The 16284-nt window shown below is 39.6% G+C and overlaps 1 protein-coding gene across 8 annotated transcripts in view; it reads left to right on the plus strand.

Annotated features, from left to right (window-relative positions):
• The window catches only part of KMT2C (lysine methyltransferase 2C), a 315048-nt gene that overhangs the window by 295151 nt on the left and 3613 nt on the right, over nucleotides 1-16284 (plus strand). For 6 of the 8 annotated variants that reach the window (XM_054021175.1, XM_054021174.1, XM_054021179.1 and 3 more), the window contains 14 exons: nucleotides 650-791; nucleotides 1576-1723; nucleotides 2945-3123; nucleotides 3217-3371; nucleotides 3570-3822; nucleotides 4480-4619; nucleotides 5868-5975; nucleotides 7609-8728; nucleotides 10853-10989; nucleotides 12337-12479; nucleotides 12749-12917; nucleotides 14119-14235; nucleotides 15172-15245; nucleotides 15654-15762. In XM_054021175.1, the coding sequence (XP_053877150.1) occupies nucleotides 650-791; nucleotides 1576-1723; nucleotides 2945-3123; nucleotides 3217-3371; nucleotides 3570-3822; nucleotides 4480-4619; nucleotides 5868-5975; nucleotides 7609-8728; nucleotides 10853-10989; nucleotides 12337-12479; nucleotides 12749-12917; nucleotides 14119-14235; nucleotides 15172-15245; nucleotides 15654-15762 (2994 nt within the window). The remainder of the gene's footprint in view (nucleotides 1-649; nucleotides 792-1575; nucleotides 1724-2944; nucleotides 3124-3216; nucleotides 3372-3569; nucleotides 3823-4479; nucleotides 4620-5867; nucleotides 5976-7608; nucleotides 8729-10852; nucleotides 10990-12336; nucleotides 12480-12748; nucleotides 12918-14118; nucleotides 14236-15171; nucleotides 15246-15653; nucleotides 15763-16284) is intronic. The other 2 variants (XM_054021178.1, XM_054021181.1) reach the window with 1 other exon arrangement.

Here is a 16284-nt window from a genome sequence, read left to right on the forward strand (position 1 = left end):
CTTAAAAACTGTGAACAAAATAATCTGTTTGTTGCAGGTCTAATAGCCCACAGAATTTAAAACTCAGGCTTTTGGAGGGCTGAAAGGCAATATAGAGAGAATAGGAAGAATATCATCAGACAGAGGACCAGATTTGGCACACAGTTACTCTAGCATAAAACTGGAATGACTCTATGAAGACCATCTGAGATATTCCAGTTTTACACCAGAGTTACTGAGCTAAGAATCTGGTCAAGCAAGGGTAGCTGCTCAACTTGGACACCAATAATGAAGTTTAATGTCTATAGACGCTGTTCCAAAAAGGCCAAATCCTGGAGTCTTCACTCAGTTTTTCCTTAGACAAAACTCTCAGAGTGTTTGTTAAGAGTTATGTCTAAGTGGTTTAGGAATCTACCACTCCCCTACAATAATATCATTAAATTCGTGCCAGACACTACAAAGTGTGTTGTGTCTTTGTATACTAGGCAGTTTTGTAGCAGGTGTTTTCATCTATTTTCCTCTGTATTTGGGAACTAAATATTAATTTTTATGTATTCGGTGCTGCCTCTGTGTGTTTAAAACCTACAAGTATTTACTCTTACTGGAATTGTGCATCTGTGTTGCCTTTACCTGTCGAAAACTAATTTTAAAATCCTTTGGTCTCATGCAGCAGAATAATCTGAGTAATCCTCCAACACCCCCAGCCTCTCTCCCTCCAACACCACCACCAGTGGCTTGTCAAAAGATGGTGAATGGATTTGCAACTACTGAGGAACTTGCTGGAAAGGCTGGAATGCTGGGCGGACATGATGGTAAGCTTAAAAGATGTATCATGTTGGTACTGAAGTATGAAATGTATACTGCACCTTATTTGATGTAGTTTGGCTTTATTGTATACAAATGAACATGAGACTCCTCTGTCTGGAAGGTTGTAATTGATTCTATCCAACTTTATTTTACAGCAATGTATGTGCAATTATGCATATTACGTACAAAAACTATGCTGCGAGCACTATCAGTGCCCAGTTAAACACTCAAAAGGCAGGAAAAAACAAAGTGAAAGTTGCATGCATAATGTAGATGACAAGACAATTTTAAAGCTTACTTAGCTGCATGGGCTTTCACAAAGCAGCCTTCCATAGTTGTACACTCAGCAAACTTTTGAACATGCTTAGTAAACGTTGGTCAAATCAGAATCCGTTTTCTATTAATAAGACTTTGCATTGCCCTCCTGAGGACTTTTCATGACAAAATCCATCTTTCAAATTTTAGCCACTGGGTGCTGCAAAAGAAGAAGGGGGAGGGAAAGCTTAAAGGTTTTTTATAATGGGGAAAAATATATTTTTATTTCCTCTAAGTCAAAAATTGCAGAACCAATTATGCTCCAATTTTCAAAAGTTTTACCTACACACAGAATCCATCAATTAATAATTGAAACATGAAAAATTTTGGAGTTATGAGTGACTGAAAATAGAGTTAAAAACTGGTGTACAACCTTAATTATATTAGAGTGCAGCCAGCACCCTCTTACAGTGTGTATCAGTAGGTAGAGAGAGACATATGCATGCTTGGTTGTGCGGTGTTTTTCTATTTCAGTTACGAAAGCGCTTGGGCCAAAACAGTTCCAGTTACCTTTCAGACCACAGGATGATTTGTTAGCAAGAGCTATGGCTCAGGGCCCTAAAACTGTGGATGTTCCTGCTTCACTTCCAACACCACCCCATAACAATCAGGAAGAATTAAGGTAGGTTTTTTCCCCCTAAATACTAAGTTTACTTGTTTTGGCCCAGATCCTTCCACCCTGTGGAAGCCCAAATAAACTGGAGATCCATTGGGGTTTTAGAGAAGGGAGTGCACCCTCCCCCAGCCACACCAGCATGAGAAGAAAATGGCATTATTTGTACTAAGTATCAATCAGTATTCCCTAGCTGAGATTTCTGTGCCACTAAAATGAAGACTTCTGCTGTTGCTAGACTGTATGTCCTATTCAACTGTCAAATATTCATTATTTTGCTCTAGCGAAATGGAAACAAGTTATAGAAACTAATCTGGTTCGCACAGCGGCACAGGGTTGTTTTGGGCAGTGGATCCACAAAGTCATAAATCCCACTGTTCATGTCCACACGCTACCGCCAAAAACTCCCCTGCCTTGTAGGCACAGATTGAATCATTGTGGAGAGGTGCTCCATGGTGCACAGCAGAACTCTCTGCAAAGACTTCCCTCCCTCTCTTTCTCGAGCTTATTGGAACCACAGCAAGTTTGAGGAACTACAGCCATTGGATGTATATGAGAGGATGGTCCAGTGATTAGTTCACTAGCCTGGGACTTGGGAGACCTGGATTCAGTTCCCTGCTCCACCACAGACTTTCTGCGTGACCTTGGAGAAATCACGTAATCTGTCTTTCCATCACATCCCCATCTTTGTAATGGGGATAATAATACTCACCTGCCTTACAGGAGTGCTTTAGGATGAGTGCAGATTAAAGATTCATGGCACTATGGTCATGCAGGCCTGGATGGATGGATGGATAGATTTTATAAATCCAGTAGGGGAAGGCTGTGAGCCATTCAATATGACATGTATTTTGAACACATTCTAGAAGTTTAAATTTATGGTAAGCTCAAGCAGTTTGCACCCAAGTGTGTGGCCACTGAACCTTGTGAAATCCTTTCTCATGGACCTGTGGAAAATGGGATAGTTAACATCTACTAGATGTTCAAGAGCAGAATAGTGGCTTTATCATCTACAGCAAATCTGCTGAGTTAAAAGATCTCAGACTGTAGATCATCATTGCCTTTAGTTTGGGAGGGAAGAGGCTAATTAAAAACAAGTCTGCTAATTTTATCTTGAAGTAAGGTGAGATGGCACAAAAATTGTTGCCAGCAACCAAAAATCCACCCACTTCCTTCACTTAGTTTTTGTACAAGGCATTTTCAAAAGCTGTAGTTTGTTTTTCCTCCCAGGGTTCAAGATCACTGTGATGACCGGGACACTCCTGACAGCTTTGTTCCCTCTTCCTCTCCTGAAAGTGTTGTGGGAATGGAAGTAAGTAGGTATCCAGATTTGTCTCTGGTAAAGGAAGAGAGCCCAGAGCCTGTACCATCCCCCATCATTCCAATCCTACCCAGCAGTACTGGCAAAGGTAAGAGGAATATGGGTTATGTACTTATTGCTAGTTTCTATCCATTCAAAATCATGCAGCTTAACTTAATACATATTTTATTTCATTTTTAAGGTTCAGAAGCAAAAAGGAATTATGTAAAATCAGAACATAGTTCAGGAACTTTACCTGGTTCTGGCTTCTTTGGCTCTCAGCTTGGGCCATCCCAAAATGGTCTGAAATCTGGCCTTATATCTGTAGCAATTACTTTACATCCCACAGCTGCAGAGGTAAGGGAAATAAACTTCAGTGATTTATATGTGACCTCTAGCATGGTGTTTATGTAGCATATTATATAAATAATGACTATTCAGTTTAATTTGCATGTGAGCTACTATAGTACGGCACTCTTGTAATCTGGTAATTAATATCCTGGCCATTTACTTCCTGTAATTGATAAAAACAGAGATTTATTTTTATTGTTTTAGAATATTAGTAGCGTTGTGGCTGCGTTTTCCAATCTTCTGCACGTCAGAATTCCCAACAGTTACGAAGTTAGTAATGCCCCAGATGTTCCATCCTCCATGGGAGTGTTAAACAGTCACAGAATGAATCCGGCTATGGAATACAGACAGCACTTATTACTTCATGGTCCTCAGGCAGGATCCATGGGCCCTACCAGACTAATAGGGTCTTATGGCCTGAAGCAACCTAATGTGACATTTCCTCCAAACAGCAATGGTGAGTTTGTTTGTATCTAGTTCTTGTCATTATTAGTTTTTCATTTTTAATCATGCTGGTATTGGAGAATTTTCAGCCCTATAAACTCAAACTCTAGAATTAACTAGTTGATTCTTGTTTTTAATAATACTGTCTCTTATACAATCAGCACACATGTACCTGTGCACTATGTTCCTGATGTTCTCCGAGACTAATGGAAATCAGAGATAGAAAACACCTATGATATTATCTTGTCCATCTCGCTGCCAATGTGGGATTGTTTCCAACAGTGCAGGGTATTCTCACGTTTTCTGTCCTGTCTAATTTTAAATTACTCTAATGATTTGTCTTTCACCACTTTGGGAGATTATTCATCCTTTGAAAAATTTGTATATAGACATTTAAATATATTAATACTCCTATTTTAGTCTGATTTATTTATTCAACTCATATTATATAATCTCTTTTTGCCTTATTATTCAAACCAGAACTACAAAAGATTTTTGTCTAATTTAAGAAAAAACTCCCCATCTGTATTTATCTTAAAGCTTTCCTAATGCCCTGTCTAGGAGGATGGAGTCCCACTATGAACCTGCCGAAGAATACTGTCACTTCAACACGCACTTCATTCAGGAGTGTCTTGACTATTGTCTAACAGATTTGTTGGGGTTTTTTTAGGTCTAGCCGGTTATAAAGATCACAATCAAAATATTGCAGAAGGCTCGGCACTGAGACCTCAGTGGTGTTCTCATTGTAAAGTGGTAGTGCTTGGTAGTGGAGTGCGGAAATCGTTCAAAGATCTGTCTTTCCTTAAACAGGTACTGTTGTGGAAAGTGATATTTATTTATTTTTTATCATTATTTTTCAGTCAGCAAATGAAACCAGCAAACAATTTCAGAAATACTGCTTATATAAATATTTCAGTCAGTTTTCTTAAATAGGTTTCAGTGTATAATCAGGGACAGCTATTTAAATGTTGCTACCATGATATATCACTTTTAGGGGACTTAAAAAATTCATCAGAGCTCTCTTTCCAAGGTACTAACTTTGGGCTGTTATCTGGCACTATTGGGAGAGTGACATCTTTTCAAGCAGAAGGGAGTTAATCACATTTAAATCTTGTTTTTGTATATTTTCTGCTGTTTCTTTCTTGGGGGGGGGGGGGGGGAAACCAAATGTCCCTGCTGGATCTCCATTCCTGTATGCAAATATTAAAATATTTAGACCAGTATGAATTCTGGAAAAGCATGCATCTGGCCTGCAACAAAAATACCATCACCATTTATCTAAATAATGAAATCATATGATTGCTATGTAAGAGAGCTGTATAGTCAAACCTATACATAAAGTGCATGAGCACCCAGGATCAGATTTTTTACAGAATGTAGGTGCCTAACTCCCATTGACTTCAGTGGGAGTTAGGCGTCTAAATACATTAAAAATCTGGGCCTGAATCCACAGCAACATTTTACAGATCACCACTTGATGATAAAGTTGTGTGATCTATCTTTGACCAGCCTGAAACAGGAAGAGCTTTTGTGGTTCAAAGATTTAAAAAAAAAAAAAAATGGCCTGTAGACATACTCTCTAAGTAAAATTCACATGAGAATACAATAGAGGATTCTTTGCATTGATTCTAATGCACTTCTGTTGGTGGCATAAGATGCTGAAGAGTAAGGCCACTGATGGTTTTAACTTTAAATTTCCATAGTTTAATATATGTATTACAGTAGTGCCCAGAGGCCTGACCAGAATTCGCCCCCGCCCCCCGTGCTAAGTACTCTTCAAAAGGGAGTCAAGTATCAGAGGGGTAGCTGTGTTAGTCTGGATCTGTAAAAAGCAACAGAGAGTCCCGTGGCACCTTTAAGACTAACAGATGTATTGGAGCATAAACTTTCGTGGGTGAATACCCGCATGCGTCTAACGAAGTGGGTATTCACCCACGAAAGCTTATGTTCCAATACATCTTGTCCCAAAGAGATGAAGATTGGTGTAACAAAAATGAGAATTTTATAAATTCTATTCCCTGGAATGGGCTCATAACAATCTTTGGCTTTGATTCCCAGGATTCCCGAGAGATCTCCGATAGAGTGGAAAAGGATGTTGTATTTTGTAGCAACAACTGCTTTGTTCTTTATTCAGCAGCTGTGCAAGCAAAAAACTCAGAGAGCAAGGTAAGTACCAAGCTTTGTGTCACATCCTAATTAGCAGCAATTATTGCTGCTACTTCTCTAATAAAATAGAAAAATTGCTTAAGTAAAGACCTTAGGCCAAGGGTTCTTGGCATACTTAGCATTTATAATACCATAAACTGTTATGTTTTAATGGCATTTAAGTATGAGTCCATGCTAAAGTAGGATATTGGAATTCTGAAGCAGCAAAGGATCAGGAATTAAAATCAAAATCCATATTTACAGAAAATTAAATCTAGGAGAAATGCATGGCAGAGCACTAGCCGTCTTTTCCTGACAGAGCTTTAGGGCTGAATCTCTGACTCTCATTGAAATCAGTGGGAGGCTTTCTGTTGAGTTGATGAACATTGCATCAAGCCCTACACGTATTCCTTTATTTTCTGCATTTTCATTTGCTTTATGCGCAGTAAGAAATCATTAATAACTGAACAGGGAGATTGCAGGAAGACTTTACTTTCTTGATACAAAAGGTAGGAAGTATAATATAATGTTTTAAGAAACATACTCAGTTGAAAATGTGGTCATGCCAGGAGTTTTTCACATGTGTACTCCAGGATGACAAGAACATGTAGTTGGAACTGAATTTCATCCATTCAATCTCCCGTTGTAAACAGCCAAAAGATTCCGTTTTCTGTTCGTGGACCCTAGTAAGGATATGCAGCAGCTCATAGTAGCAGTGCAGCACCTCTCAGGAGACGGACAACCTTGTCTTGTCCCATTCTATTTGGTTTGGAGGGAAGAAAACAAGATGCTTGTGGATGAGGTCCCTTGCTACAGATATATATCCAGTACATCGCCAAGCACACTGTTAGGGCTTAAAAATCTTAATTTAAAGTAATGATAATAGGCATTGCAAGAAATAAATATGAATTTTTCAATACTAATTGAATTGTACTTATCTTGGGCATCATTTCTACCCAAGTGCATCACTTTATTCTTAAACAATTAAATTTCATATTCTGCCTCTGCATCTTTTCATTTTGTTTTTCAAGAGGACCCTAAAAAACATATCAGTCTCTCTGAGTCTTAATCCTGCCCCTATTTTGAAATCCATCTGCAGATGTAGATCTTGTGTTATAATTTGACCTTTTTCTTTTTTAATAGCGTATTTGTCCCTGCAGGATTCCACTCCTCACCAACTTCCATGAAAAATACACTCCTTTAATTCCCAGCATTTATCTCTCTCTGCCATTTAACTAGTTCCTTATCTGTTAATAATTTATCTCCTGATCCCTGTTTAGAGATTTTTATACAACTTAGTCTGGAGCTTCCTAAAAATAAAGATGATGTAAATCTATTGGGTGCTGCAATCTAAACCATTTGCTATTTCATTTTTAAAAGTGTCGAGAAAGAGAAGAGGACCCATACTCTGGACTTATTGGAGCAAAAGTAAAGCTTCAAAATTATTAAAATACTGCTCTGTGACCCAACACAAGCCATGGTACCAATGAATCAAGATAACTTTTTTGTCCTATGACACAACAACCTGACAAATTACCTTATACGCTCTAAACTCACCCCTTCTCTTCACTCTGACCTGATAACATTATTAGGGGATACTTGTTGTTCAATTTGTAATATATTTTTAAGAGGCTTTTTTCTATTTATTTCTCAGGACTCAATTCCATCTTTCCCACAGTCACCGATGAAAGAAATGCCACCTAAAGCATTCCATCAGTACAGCAACAACATCTCCACTTTAGATGTACATTGTCTCCCTCAGCTGCAGGAAAAAGTTTCTCCGCCTTCATCACCCCCTATCACGTTCCCTCCTGCATTTGAAGCAGCCACGGTAGAGGCAAAGCCAGATGAGCTTAAAGTAACAGTGAAGCTAAAACCTAGGTTAAAAACAATACACAGTGGCCTTGATGATTGTCGACCTCTAAGTAAGAAATGGAGAGGAATGAAATGGAAAAAATGGAACATTCAGGTTGTGATTCCTAAAGGATCATTCAAACCCCCTGGTGAAGAGGAGATAGATGAGTTTCTCAAGAAACTGGGCACAACCCTTAAACCTGACCCTGTGCCTAAAGACTACAGAAAATGTTGCTTCTGTCATGAAGAGGGCGATGGACTAACAGATGGACCAGCAAGGCTTCTTAACCTTGACTTAGACCTTTGGGTCCATTTGAACTGTGCACTTTGGTCTACAGAGGTTTATGAGACACAGGCTGGTGCCTTAATTAACGTGGAACTAGCACTGCGAAGAGGCTTGCAAATGAAATGCATGTTCTGTCACAAAATGGGCGCCACCAGCAGTTGTCACAGGTTAAGATGCACCAATATTTATCACTTTACCTGTGCCATTAAAGCACAATGCATGTTTTTTAAAGACAAAACCATGCTTTGCCCCATGCACAAACCAAAGGGAGCTCATGAGCAAGAACTTAATTACTTTGCAGTTTTCAGGAGGGTCTATGTTCAGCGTGATGAGGTGCGGCAAATTGCTAGTATAGTACAGCGGGGAGAACGTGAGCACACTTTCCGTGTAGGAAGCCTGATCTTCCACACTATTGGTCAGCTGCTGCCGCAACAGATGCAGGCATTCCACTCTTCGAAAGCTCTCTTCCCTGTTGGATACGAGGCCAGCCGGTTGTATTGGAGCATGCGATATGCAAACAGGCGCTGTCGCTATCTGTGTTCTATTGAGGAGAAGGATGGTTTTCCAGTGTTCGTGATCAGGATTGTTGAGCAAGGTCATGATGATCTGGTTCTTACTGATTCCACACCAAAAGGTAAACAAGAATTATGTAAACTCGACAGAAGACTTTCATGACTATACAGTTTCCTTATACATTGTATGTACAGTAAATGTTTCTGATAAACGTTGCCGGCACTTGTTTTCCTGCGTAGCTTTCTTCTTTTGTTTCTATTTCATGCCCAGTAATGTAAGACTTGGGTCTCACAACGTAGACTTCCATTATAGAATGGAAAAATTATTTATCTGGTGCCTAATCATTTGCTAATTCTACTGCATAATGTAATCTCTATAGCAATATGCCAAGGCTGTACTTCTAGCACCGTGAGCTGTACTATATTTACTCAGTACTGTGATTTCAAAGATGAAACTTCTGAGATGCAATGGTGATGGGGGGCATAGAATAACCGTCCTAGACAGATAAAACAATAATGTGCACTACAAATAAAATGAGGAAGAAAGGATACTTGCAACAAGCTCATAAAGAAGCCAAAACGATCTAACATGAACATTGGACAAAATAAGAAAAAATATTTTGTGGTGTTTCTGCTCTGAAAAGTGACTTTCTAAATATGACCTTTTGGGGCTCTATTTTCATTCTGGCTCAATGATCTCCAGATCAGATGTGTTCAAGCTACAAGTAAAAAGATCTTTTTTTTCCAGCTGCCAGCTGTGCAGACACAGCCTAGGCTCTGAGAGCCAAGCTGATTTATTTCTGTCTCACACATAACACCTGCTATTTACACCTGTGCAACCCCATTATTATCAATTTATGCCTGCAGTGGCTTGCACAGTGTACATGATTTGCAAATCGTAATAGAATCCAGCTCATTCAGTCTTAGCTGTGTTCGCTTTGCAGGGCTAACATGAATATTTTTGTCACTGAAGTAGAATTGAGTCTGAATACCCACACACACCTGTCAAATCACAAAGATGTCGTTTTTTACATAATCTCTTTTAGGAGTAGACCCATACTTGAAAGTATGTATAGCCAGCTCGGCAGTATTGTACTAGACATGGATCCATCTCCTGGTATTAGTCACTTTCTGGGCATGGAGGCACTAGAAGTAAGCAGTGCACTCAGACCCTGATGAAAGTAAAAATATCTTGTGTTGTTCAACAGAGACCCATTTAACTAACTGTGCAGTGGCATTGGCAAGCTATGAAGGGAGCCTGATTCACTGCTCTTCAACTGCTATGCAGAATCCCAAGGGTGGTGATGAATGTCAGAGAAAACAGATGAAATTTTAAGGCTCTGACCTCAAAGGACCCCACTGGGCTCAGATGATACTAATGAGAATTGGCTGGATAGAAGAATGGCGGCATGTTTGTCAGCCGTGTGATTGGTGACATCAGGAATCTTGGAGGTTATGGGATCCTTGGAGCTAAAGGAATCCTTGCTATATTGCCACCACCACTATGTCCTACCTTCACCATTAGCCGAATGTGCATCCAATCTTATGGGTTGAAGATGCACTCTCTAGTCTATTAACACCTTTCCTGAAAACTTGCCACAGGGTCCTAGCAAACTGACCAAAGTTGCTCTCTTCAGCTAAGCATGCTGTCTCTACAGCATCCCCAGCAATTCTTGGGTGGTGAGAAAGGAACTGAGCTGGAATCTCAAACTCAGATCTTTTATTCCCTTCTTACCAACGTATTGTACCACCATGAGACATCTGCAACAGTAAGAGAGAAAAATCGTCAACTTAAGGAAGTGGAAAATTCCATTTAGTTAAGGAAACTTTATTTACTTTGTGGTCATTTTTAAAATGTTTAGCAGGAGAAATTTAGTTGCCTGATTACGTGAGTAGGAATTTGTAATGTGGAATTAGTGATCTAAAAGTTTTTATCCAGTGCTCAGTGTTTGTTACATTCCTCAAAATTAAGAGAAGTATAACGGAGACGCAACACTGTCTGAGAGTACTCAACAGATCCTAACTACTCAGATGAGTCTCCATTTCAAACTTCTACATTGTGGTGAAGTGGGATATTTTATTTCATTAAGTTGTTCCCTTTAGATATAAAATCAACTATCTGATACTCTGTGGCCTTTTTCATTACAGGTGTCCTACGCCGTTTTCCTTATTTGTTAGGTATAACTATAGTGTCTGTGGGCTTTCTTTACTTGCTCATTATAATCTTTTTCCATGTGGTCATGTAGGTGTGTGGGATAAAATCTTGGAGCCTGTTGCTTCTGTTAGAAAAGAATCTGAAATGCTACAGCTCTTTCCTGGATATTTGAAGGGTGAAGACCTCTTTGGTTTGACAGTCTCTGCAGTGGCAAGAATTGCTGAATCAGTGAGTCATTGCTGCAACAGTTCGGGACTCTTATTCTAATTAAAGGTTTACAACAATTTAGAACATCTCGGATGAAAACGATACATTTATCATATAAGTATTTGTGACGTTTCTGCCATTGTGAAACAGGCCACAGGGGCCCTGGGAGTGGATAGTCCGCTGGGAGGGAAATTCCACATGGCAGTGTCAACTTCTCCTGCACCTGGGAGCCTGTCTGGTGCCAGTGCTATCTGGAGAGTGGGTGGAACTACTCCAGGAAAGGATTAGCAAGAGTGGCCAGAGACCGAATGATTTGGTGCAACCTCAGCCAGCAGGCCTGTAGCCCCCAGGGGAAACCAAAGTTACCCTCTCCCAACCTAACCGCTGGGGGAGGGTGGGCAGTTGGGGAAATCCAGCCTGCACTTCCCCCAGGTGATTAACTCTAATAGGAAGAGGTTCCATTTGATTCTGTAGTGACTCTTTTTTCATTTGGAGTTCTGTTTTGTTCCGTTGAGAACATGAAAGGTTGTAGCAAATGAATGTGCTACATGCCACACCATGTGCTCACCACATGCTCTTTAGAGGAAAATTAGGAGGAAAAGGGAGTTTTGCTAAGACTCAGTGTCTCTCGCCATATTTCTATATTTGCAAATTAGTCAGTCTGATGTAAAGCAACTCAGAGAGTTACCGGATCAATCACACACACACAGCAGAAGGAAAACAGTAAGAAGGTGTGAGAAAGTAAGATTTTTTTTTTCCTCCACCTTCTTACACTTTACATACTTTTTCGGGGAAGAACCTGAAAATCCAAAAACTGAACATTTGAAAGCCAAAATTTTGTGATTTCCAAAAACCAAACCAAAGCATTAAGTTGACATAAAACAAAAAATTATGTTTTGAAATTTCCCATGGAAAAATCAAAATTTGTCATTAGAATTGAAATTTCCTCATTGTGTGGTGAGAAATTTTTCTGAACAAAAACTTTCTACCAGCTTTACCCATAACGCACACCCAAAAAATAGTGCATGACAGGGGAAATGTCTGCTGTGATATGGAAGCATGTCACACCAGCCGTTCACCACATGTTCTTTAGAGAAAACTAGCCAGGAGGAAAAGGGAGTTTCGCTAAGACTCGGTGTCTCTCTCCATGTTTCTATATTTGCAAATTAGTTAGTCTGATGTAATATAGATAAGAGTCAAAACGGAGCTTTTTGTCAAGGAAATGCTACAGAAGGATCATCATAAGGCAGTGTCAAGTCTTAAGTCTGAGCAATTGTGAGCACTTTGCCTGTTCCAGGTTTAAAAAGACAGGCTGTTGTGCGGATGTTTTTCTGATGTGTTAATATGTGATTACTTTGTTTCTTACAGCTTCCTGGGGTTGAGGCTTGTGAGAACTACACTTTCCGATATGGCCGAAACCCTTTAATGGAACTTCCTCTTGCCATCAATCCCACGGGCTGTGCCCGTGCTGAGCCTAAAATGAGTACCCATGTCAAGAGGTTTGTGTTAAGGTATTTTGTTTTAACTTCACATAGTACAGCCCAGGGTTTATAGGCTGCTTAGGGTTATTTGTGCTTTTGTCTGCTGCTTACAAACCCTGTTGTCTTTGGCTGTGTATGTGCATGCCCAAATCAAAGGAACCGCTTTGTTGTCTATGCTAGCTGGCTTTAAGTGTATGTTTGTCTGAAAGAAGTTTTAATAAAATTCAGCTTGTGGTTTTATTCGGAGAAATCTTCAGTTTTTCTTGTATTTTTTTCTGTTATATGCCCAATTCCCGCAGGCCTCACACCTTGAATAGCACCAGCACCTCCAAGTCATTTCAGAGCACAGTGACAGGAGAGCTAAATGCGCCTTACAGTAAACAGTTTGTCCATTCCAAGTCCTCCCAGTACCGTAAAATGAAGACTGAATGGAAATCCAACGTGTATCTGGCTCGCTCTCGGATTCAGGTCAGTTACAACATAGCTGTATTTTTGAGATTTTATTCCTAAATACAATTCCCTACAGTCTGTAGAGTCTAGTAAAGTCTGAAGGGAATTTGCAGCATATGTATGGTGATCAGTTTCCCTGTATTGTATGTAACAAAGATTGCTGATTACTTTAAATCTTTTTTTTTTTCTTTTTCTGAATTTAATTGACTGAAGCTCTAGCTTGTAAAACTGAGTTGTGTTATTTTACTGGTGAGGCCTTCACTTTTTTCCTCAAAAAAAAAAAAAAATGCAGTTTAGTGAAGAAACTAAAATATACAGAATCTTTTTACCAGCAGCAGTGAGAGGATCATCTGCATATCTAGTAGCTAATTTTAGACCAAGCTAGCTCATTAAAAGATGGAGAACAGAAATAATGAGAGACCAGGATGTTGAGAAAAATACTTGGTCATGTTAATACGATTAAATAGTCAAGTTATTGACTTATGCGAACCTTCCAGGTGTTCAGCTCCATTGAACTTGTTGCCAAATCTGTGCACCATGCCTTGTATGTATTTGCTGTATATTTTAGGTTGGACTGTGGAATATTATTTAAATGGTTAAAACACCATAGCACACATTTATTTGAATTCTTTGATTCTAGAAAGTATTCTTTATTGTTCAAAGAATTCAAGTCAAATAGCTCTAGAGTAAGACGTCTACTAGCTTAATTGGCTGCAAGATAAATAATTGCAAAGCGTTTTCTCTTATTTTAAAAAAACTAGGAAATTAAATGCAGAAAACTGATTTTGCATCATTAAAGCTGTATAGTTAAAATCACAAAAATCAGGAGATGAAGTGAAGAAATCACAGAACGTAATTGCTCAGATAATTCTCTGTGTTAAGCTTTAAAAGTGTATATTAATTCAGCCATGTTGCACATGTACTCTGCTTTTCCTGTTTTCTGGGTAAATATGTCACTTAATATATCACTGTTTATATTTCCAATTGTAGATTGTTAAACATATTGAATGTGTGTGTATGCTGGAGCTAAGGTTGCTGTTCGCATTTGCTGACCTTTTGTATTTTTTCAACAGTGTCACTTTTTATCTTTCAATATGCTTCATTTCTGCATGTGTAGATATAGATTTTCTCCAGGCATGGCTTGGGGGCACACCAAAGGAATCAAATGTAAATGTGCATTGATTCTCCTGTTCTAAATCACACAGTATTCTCTTTGTAGGGCCTGGGCTTATATGCTGCTAGAGACATTGAAAAGCACACCATGATCATTGAATATATTGGAACTATCATCCGTAATGAGGTAGCAAACAGGAAAGAGAAACTTTATGAATCTCAGGTATTGTATATAATTATTATTTACTTACTGTTCCTTTCCTTTCCTTTCCTTTAAGTATTCATGCAACAGAATGAGATGTGTTGCCAGCATTTTAAGACTTCCGTTCTGAGGAAGCTGAGTCAAAGTACTGTTGTGAATGTGGATGAATGTTTGAATTCTGGGAGGCAGTGTTGTGTCTAGTGATTGTAGCAGGGGCCTGGGAATTGGGACTCCTTAATTCATAGATTCCAAGGCCAGAGGGACAATTGTGATCTTCCAGTATAACACAGACCATAGAAACTAGCAGAAGACAGTTTCACTCCATTGACCTCTCAGTTATAGACTCAGAACACTTTTGCTGTGCCACTCTGTTTTTGATTCTGTTCATCACTCTGCCACAGACTTAGTGTGACCTTGAGATGATAATATTACCTTAGACCTTTACAGAGCCTTTCATTCAAGGATCTCAGAATGCCTGCCAAATATATTAAACCTCACAAACCCCAGAGAGTCTGGTAATGTGCTGATCTTACAGTTGTACAAGCACAGAGTGGTCAGAGCCTCAACTTTTAGGGACCACTTTTTAAGTAAGGCTTAACCTCTTTGTCCAATGCAGGGATGTTGTGAGGGACCATTGGTAAAGCGCTTTGAGAGCTTACGTGAAAGGTGCTATACAAATCATATTAGCATATTACTTGAGGGAGATATTAAAATCACAGGAGGTTGCCTCTCATGTTTATGGCCAATCCATTCTTCATAAGTAGTGGAGTTAATGATAGTATCCTACTTTCACATAGTAAGTGAAATATATGAATCAGTGCTTCCTTCGTGAGCCAATGGGCACGTCTAATTGTGAATCCAGAAAAATACTTGGAGATGGTCCATGTTGCTGCTTTGTTTCAATCACTGATTTTTTTTGTAAAATCTATAGCGCCTTTTCTTCCCGCTCTCTTTCAGAATCGTGGAGTGTACATGTTCCGCATTGACAATGATCATGTCATTGATGCTACATTGACAGGAGGCCCTGCAAGGTGGGTGGCTCTTCAGAGAGCTGTGATCTCATGTTTGGAAATTAGCCATGTTCCCTTGGCTGGCTGTTGGGGAGAGAGTCCATTTTGTGCTTTTTTTCAATGGCCTTATTCTCTAAACTGATGCATTCAGTCTTCACACTAAGTCACTGAAGCTTTGCCATCTTTCTCATTAACTCTCCGTAGCCTTGATTAACTGTTTCATGGCAGACGTACAGCTGTAGAAAAAGAAATTTAATTTTTTTTAACTTTATTTATTTATTTATTTATTTTACATTTTTCTAGGTAATGTAATTTTAGCTGGAAAAATCCGCTCACACTGAAGCTAAAGTCACTCTATAGTTTAGTTTAGATTTGTGTCCAATTACATAGCTTAAAAAAAATCATTTTCCAAATCTTTTATTTTTGTAGGTATATTAACCATTCATGTGCACCGAACTGCGTGGCTGAGGTGGTGACTTTTGAGAGAGGACACAAGATTATCATCAGCTCCAACAGGAGAATCCAGAAGGGGGAGGAGGTAGACTTTACTCATTTGCTTTTATTTTGTTCCATAATGTACTGGCTAGTGGAGCATATAGTATAGACCAGGCCTGCACATCTCATAAAGCGGCAAGGGCCATATTACTCCAAAGAAAACAGCTGAGGGCCAAAACCCTCCAAGCGCCGACAACCCCCCGCCCCAGCGCCACCCAGCCCCCCCGAAACACAACACACACACCCCAGCGCTGCCTGCCCCACGGAAACAACCCCTCCCCAGCGCCGCCGAACCCCCACCCCCCACCCCCCTCCCGCCGCTGCCCCACTGAAACGGCAGTATTGAACCTCGGTAATATGTTATGGTGGGCCCCTAAGGTAGTATAATTAAGGTGAAAGAAAAATGTCTTTTTGCTAGAAGTAGAATAAGATCTTCCCCCCACTTTGTAATCAATTGCCCTGTTGAATGAATGAGGTGTGAATGAGGAAGGCATGGAAGGCAGGCACCTCCAGACAGCTGCAACCCTTGGAGAGGGCAGGGCCGGCTCTAGGATTTTTGCCGCCC

The sequence above is a fragment of the Malaclemys terrapin genome, chromosome 2 (genome assembly GCF_027887155.1).
Source record: "Malaclemys terrapin pileata isolate rMalTer1 chromosome 2, rMalTer1.hap1, whole genome shotgun sequence".
NCBI classification, from domain to species: Eukaryota; Metazoa; Chordata; order Testudines; family Emydidae; genus Malaclemys; species Malaclemys terrapin.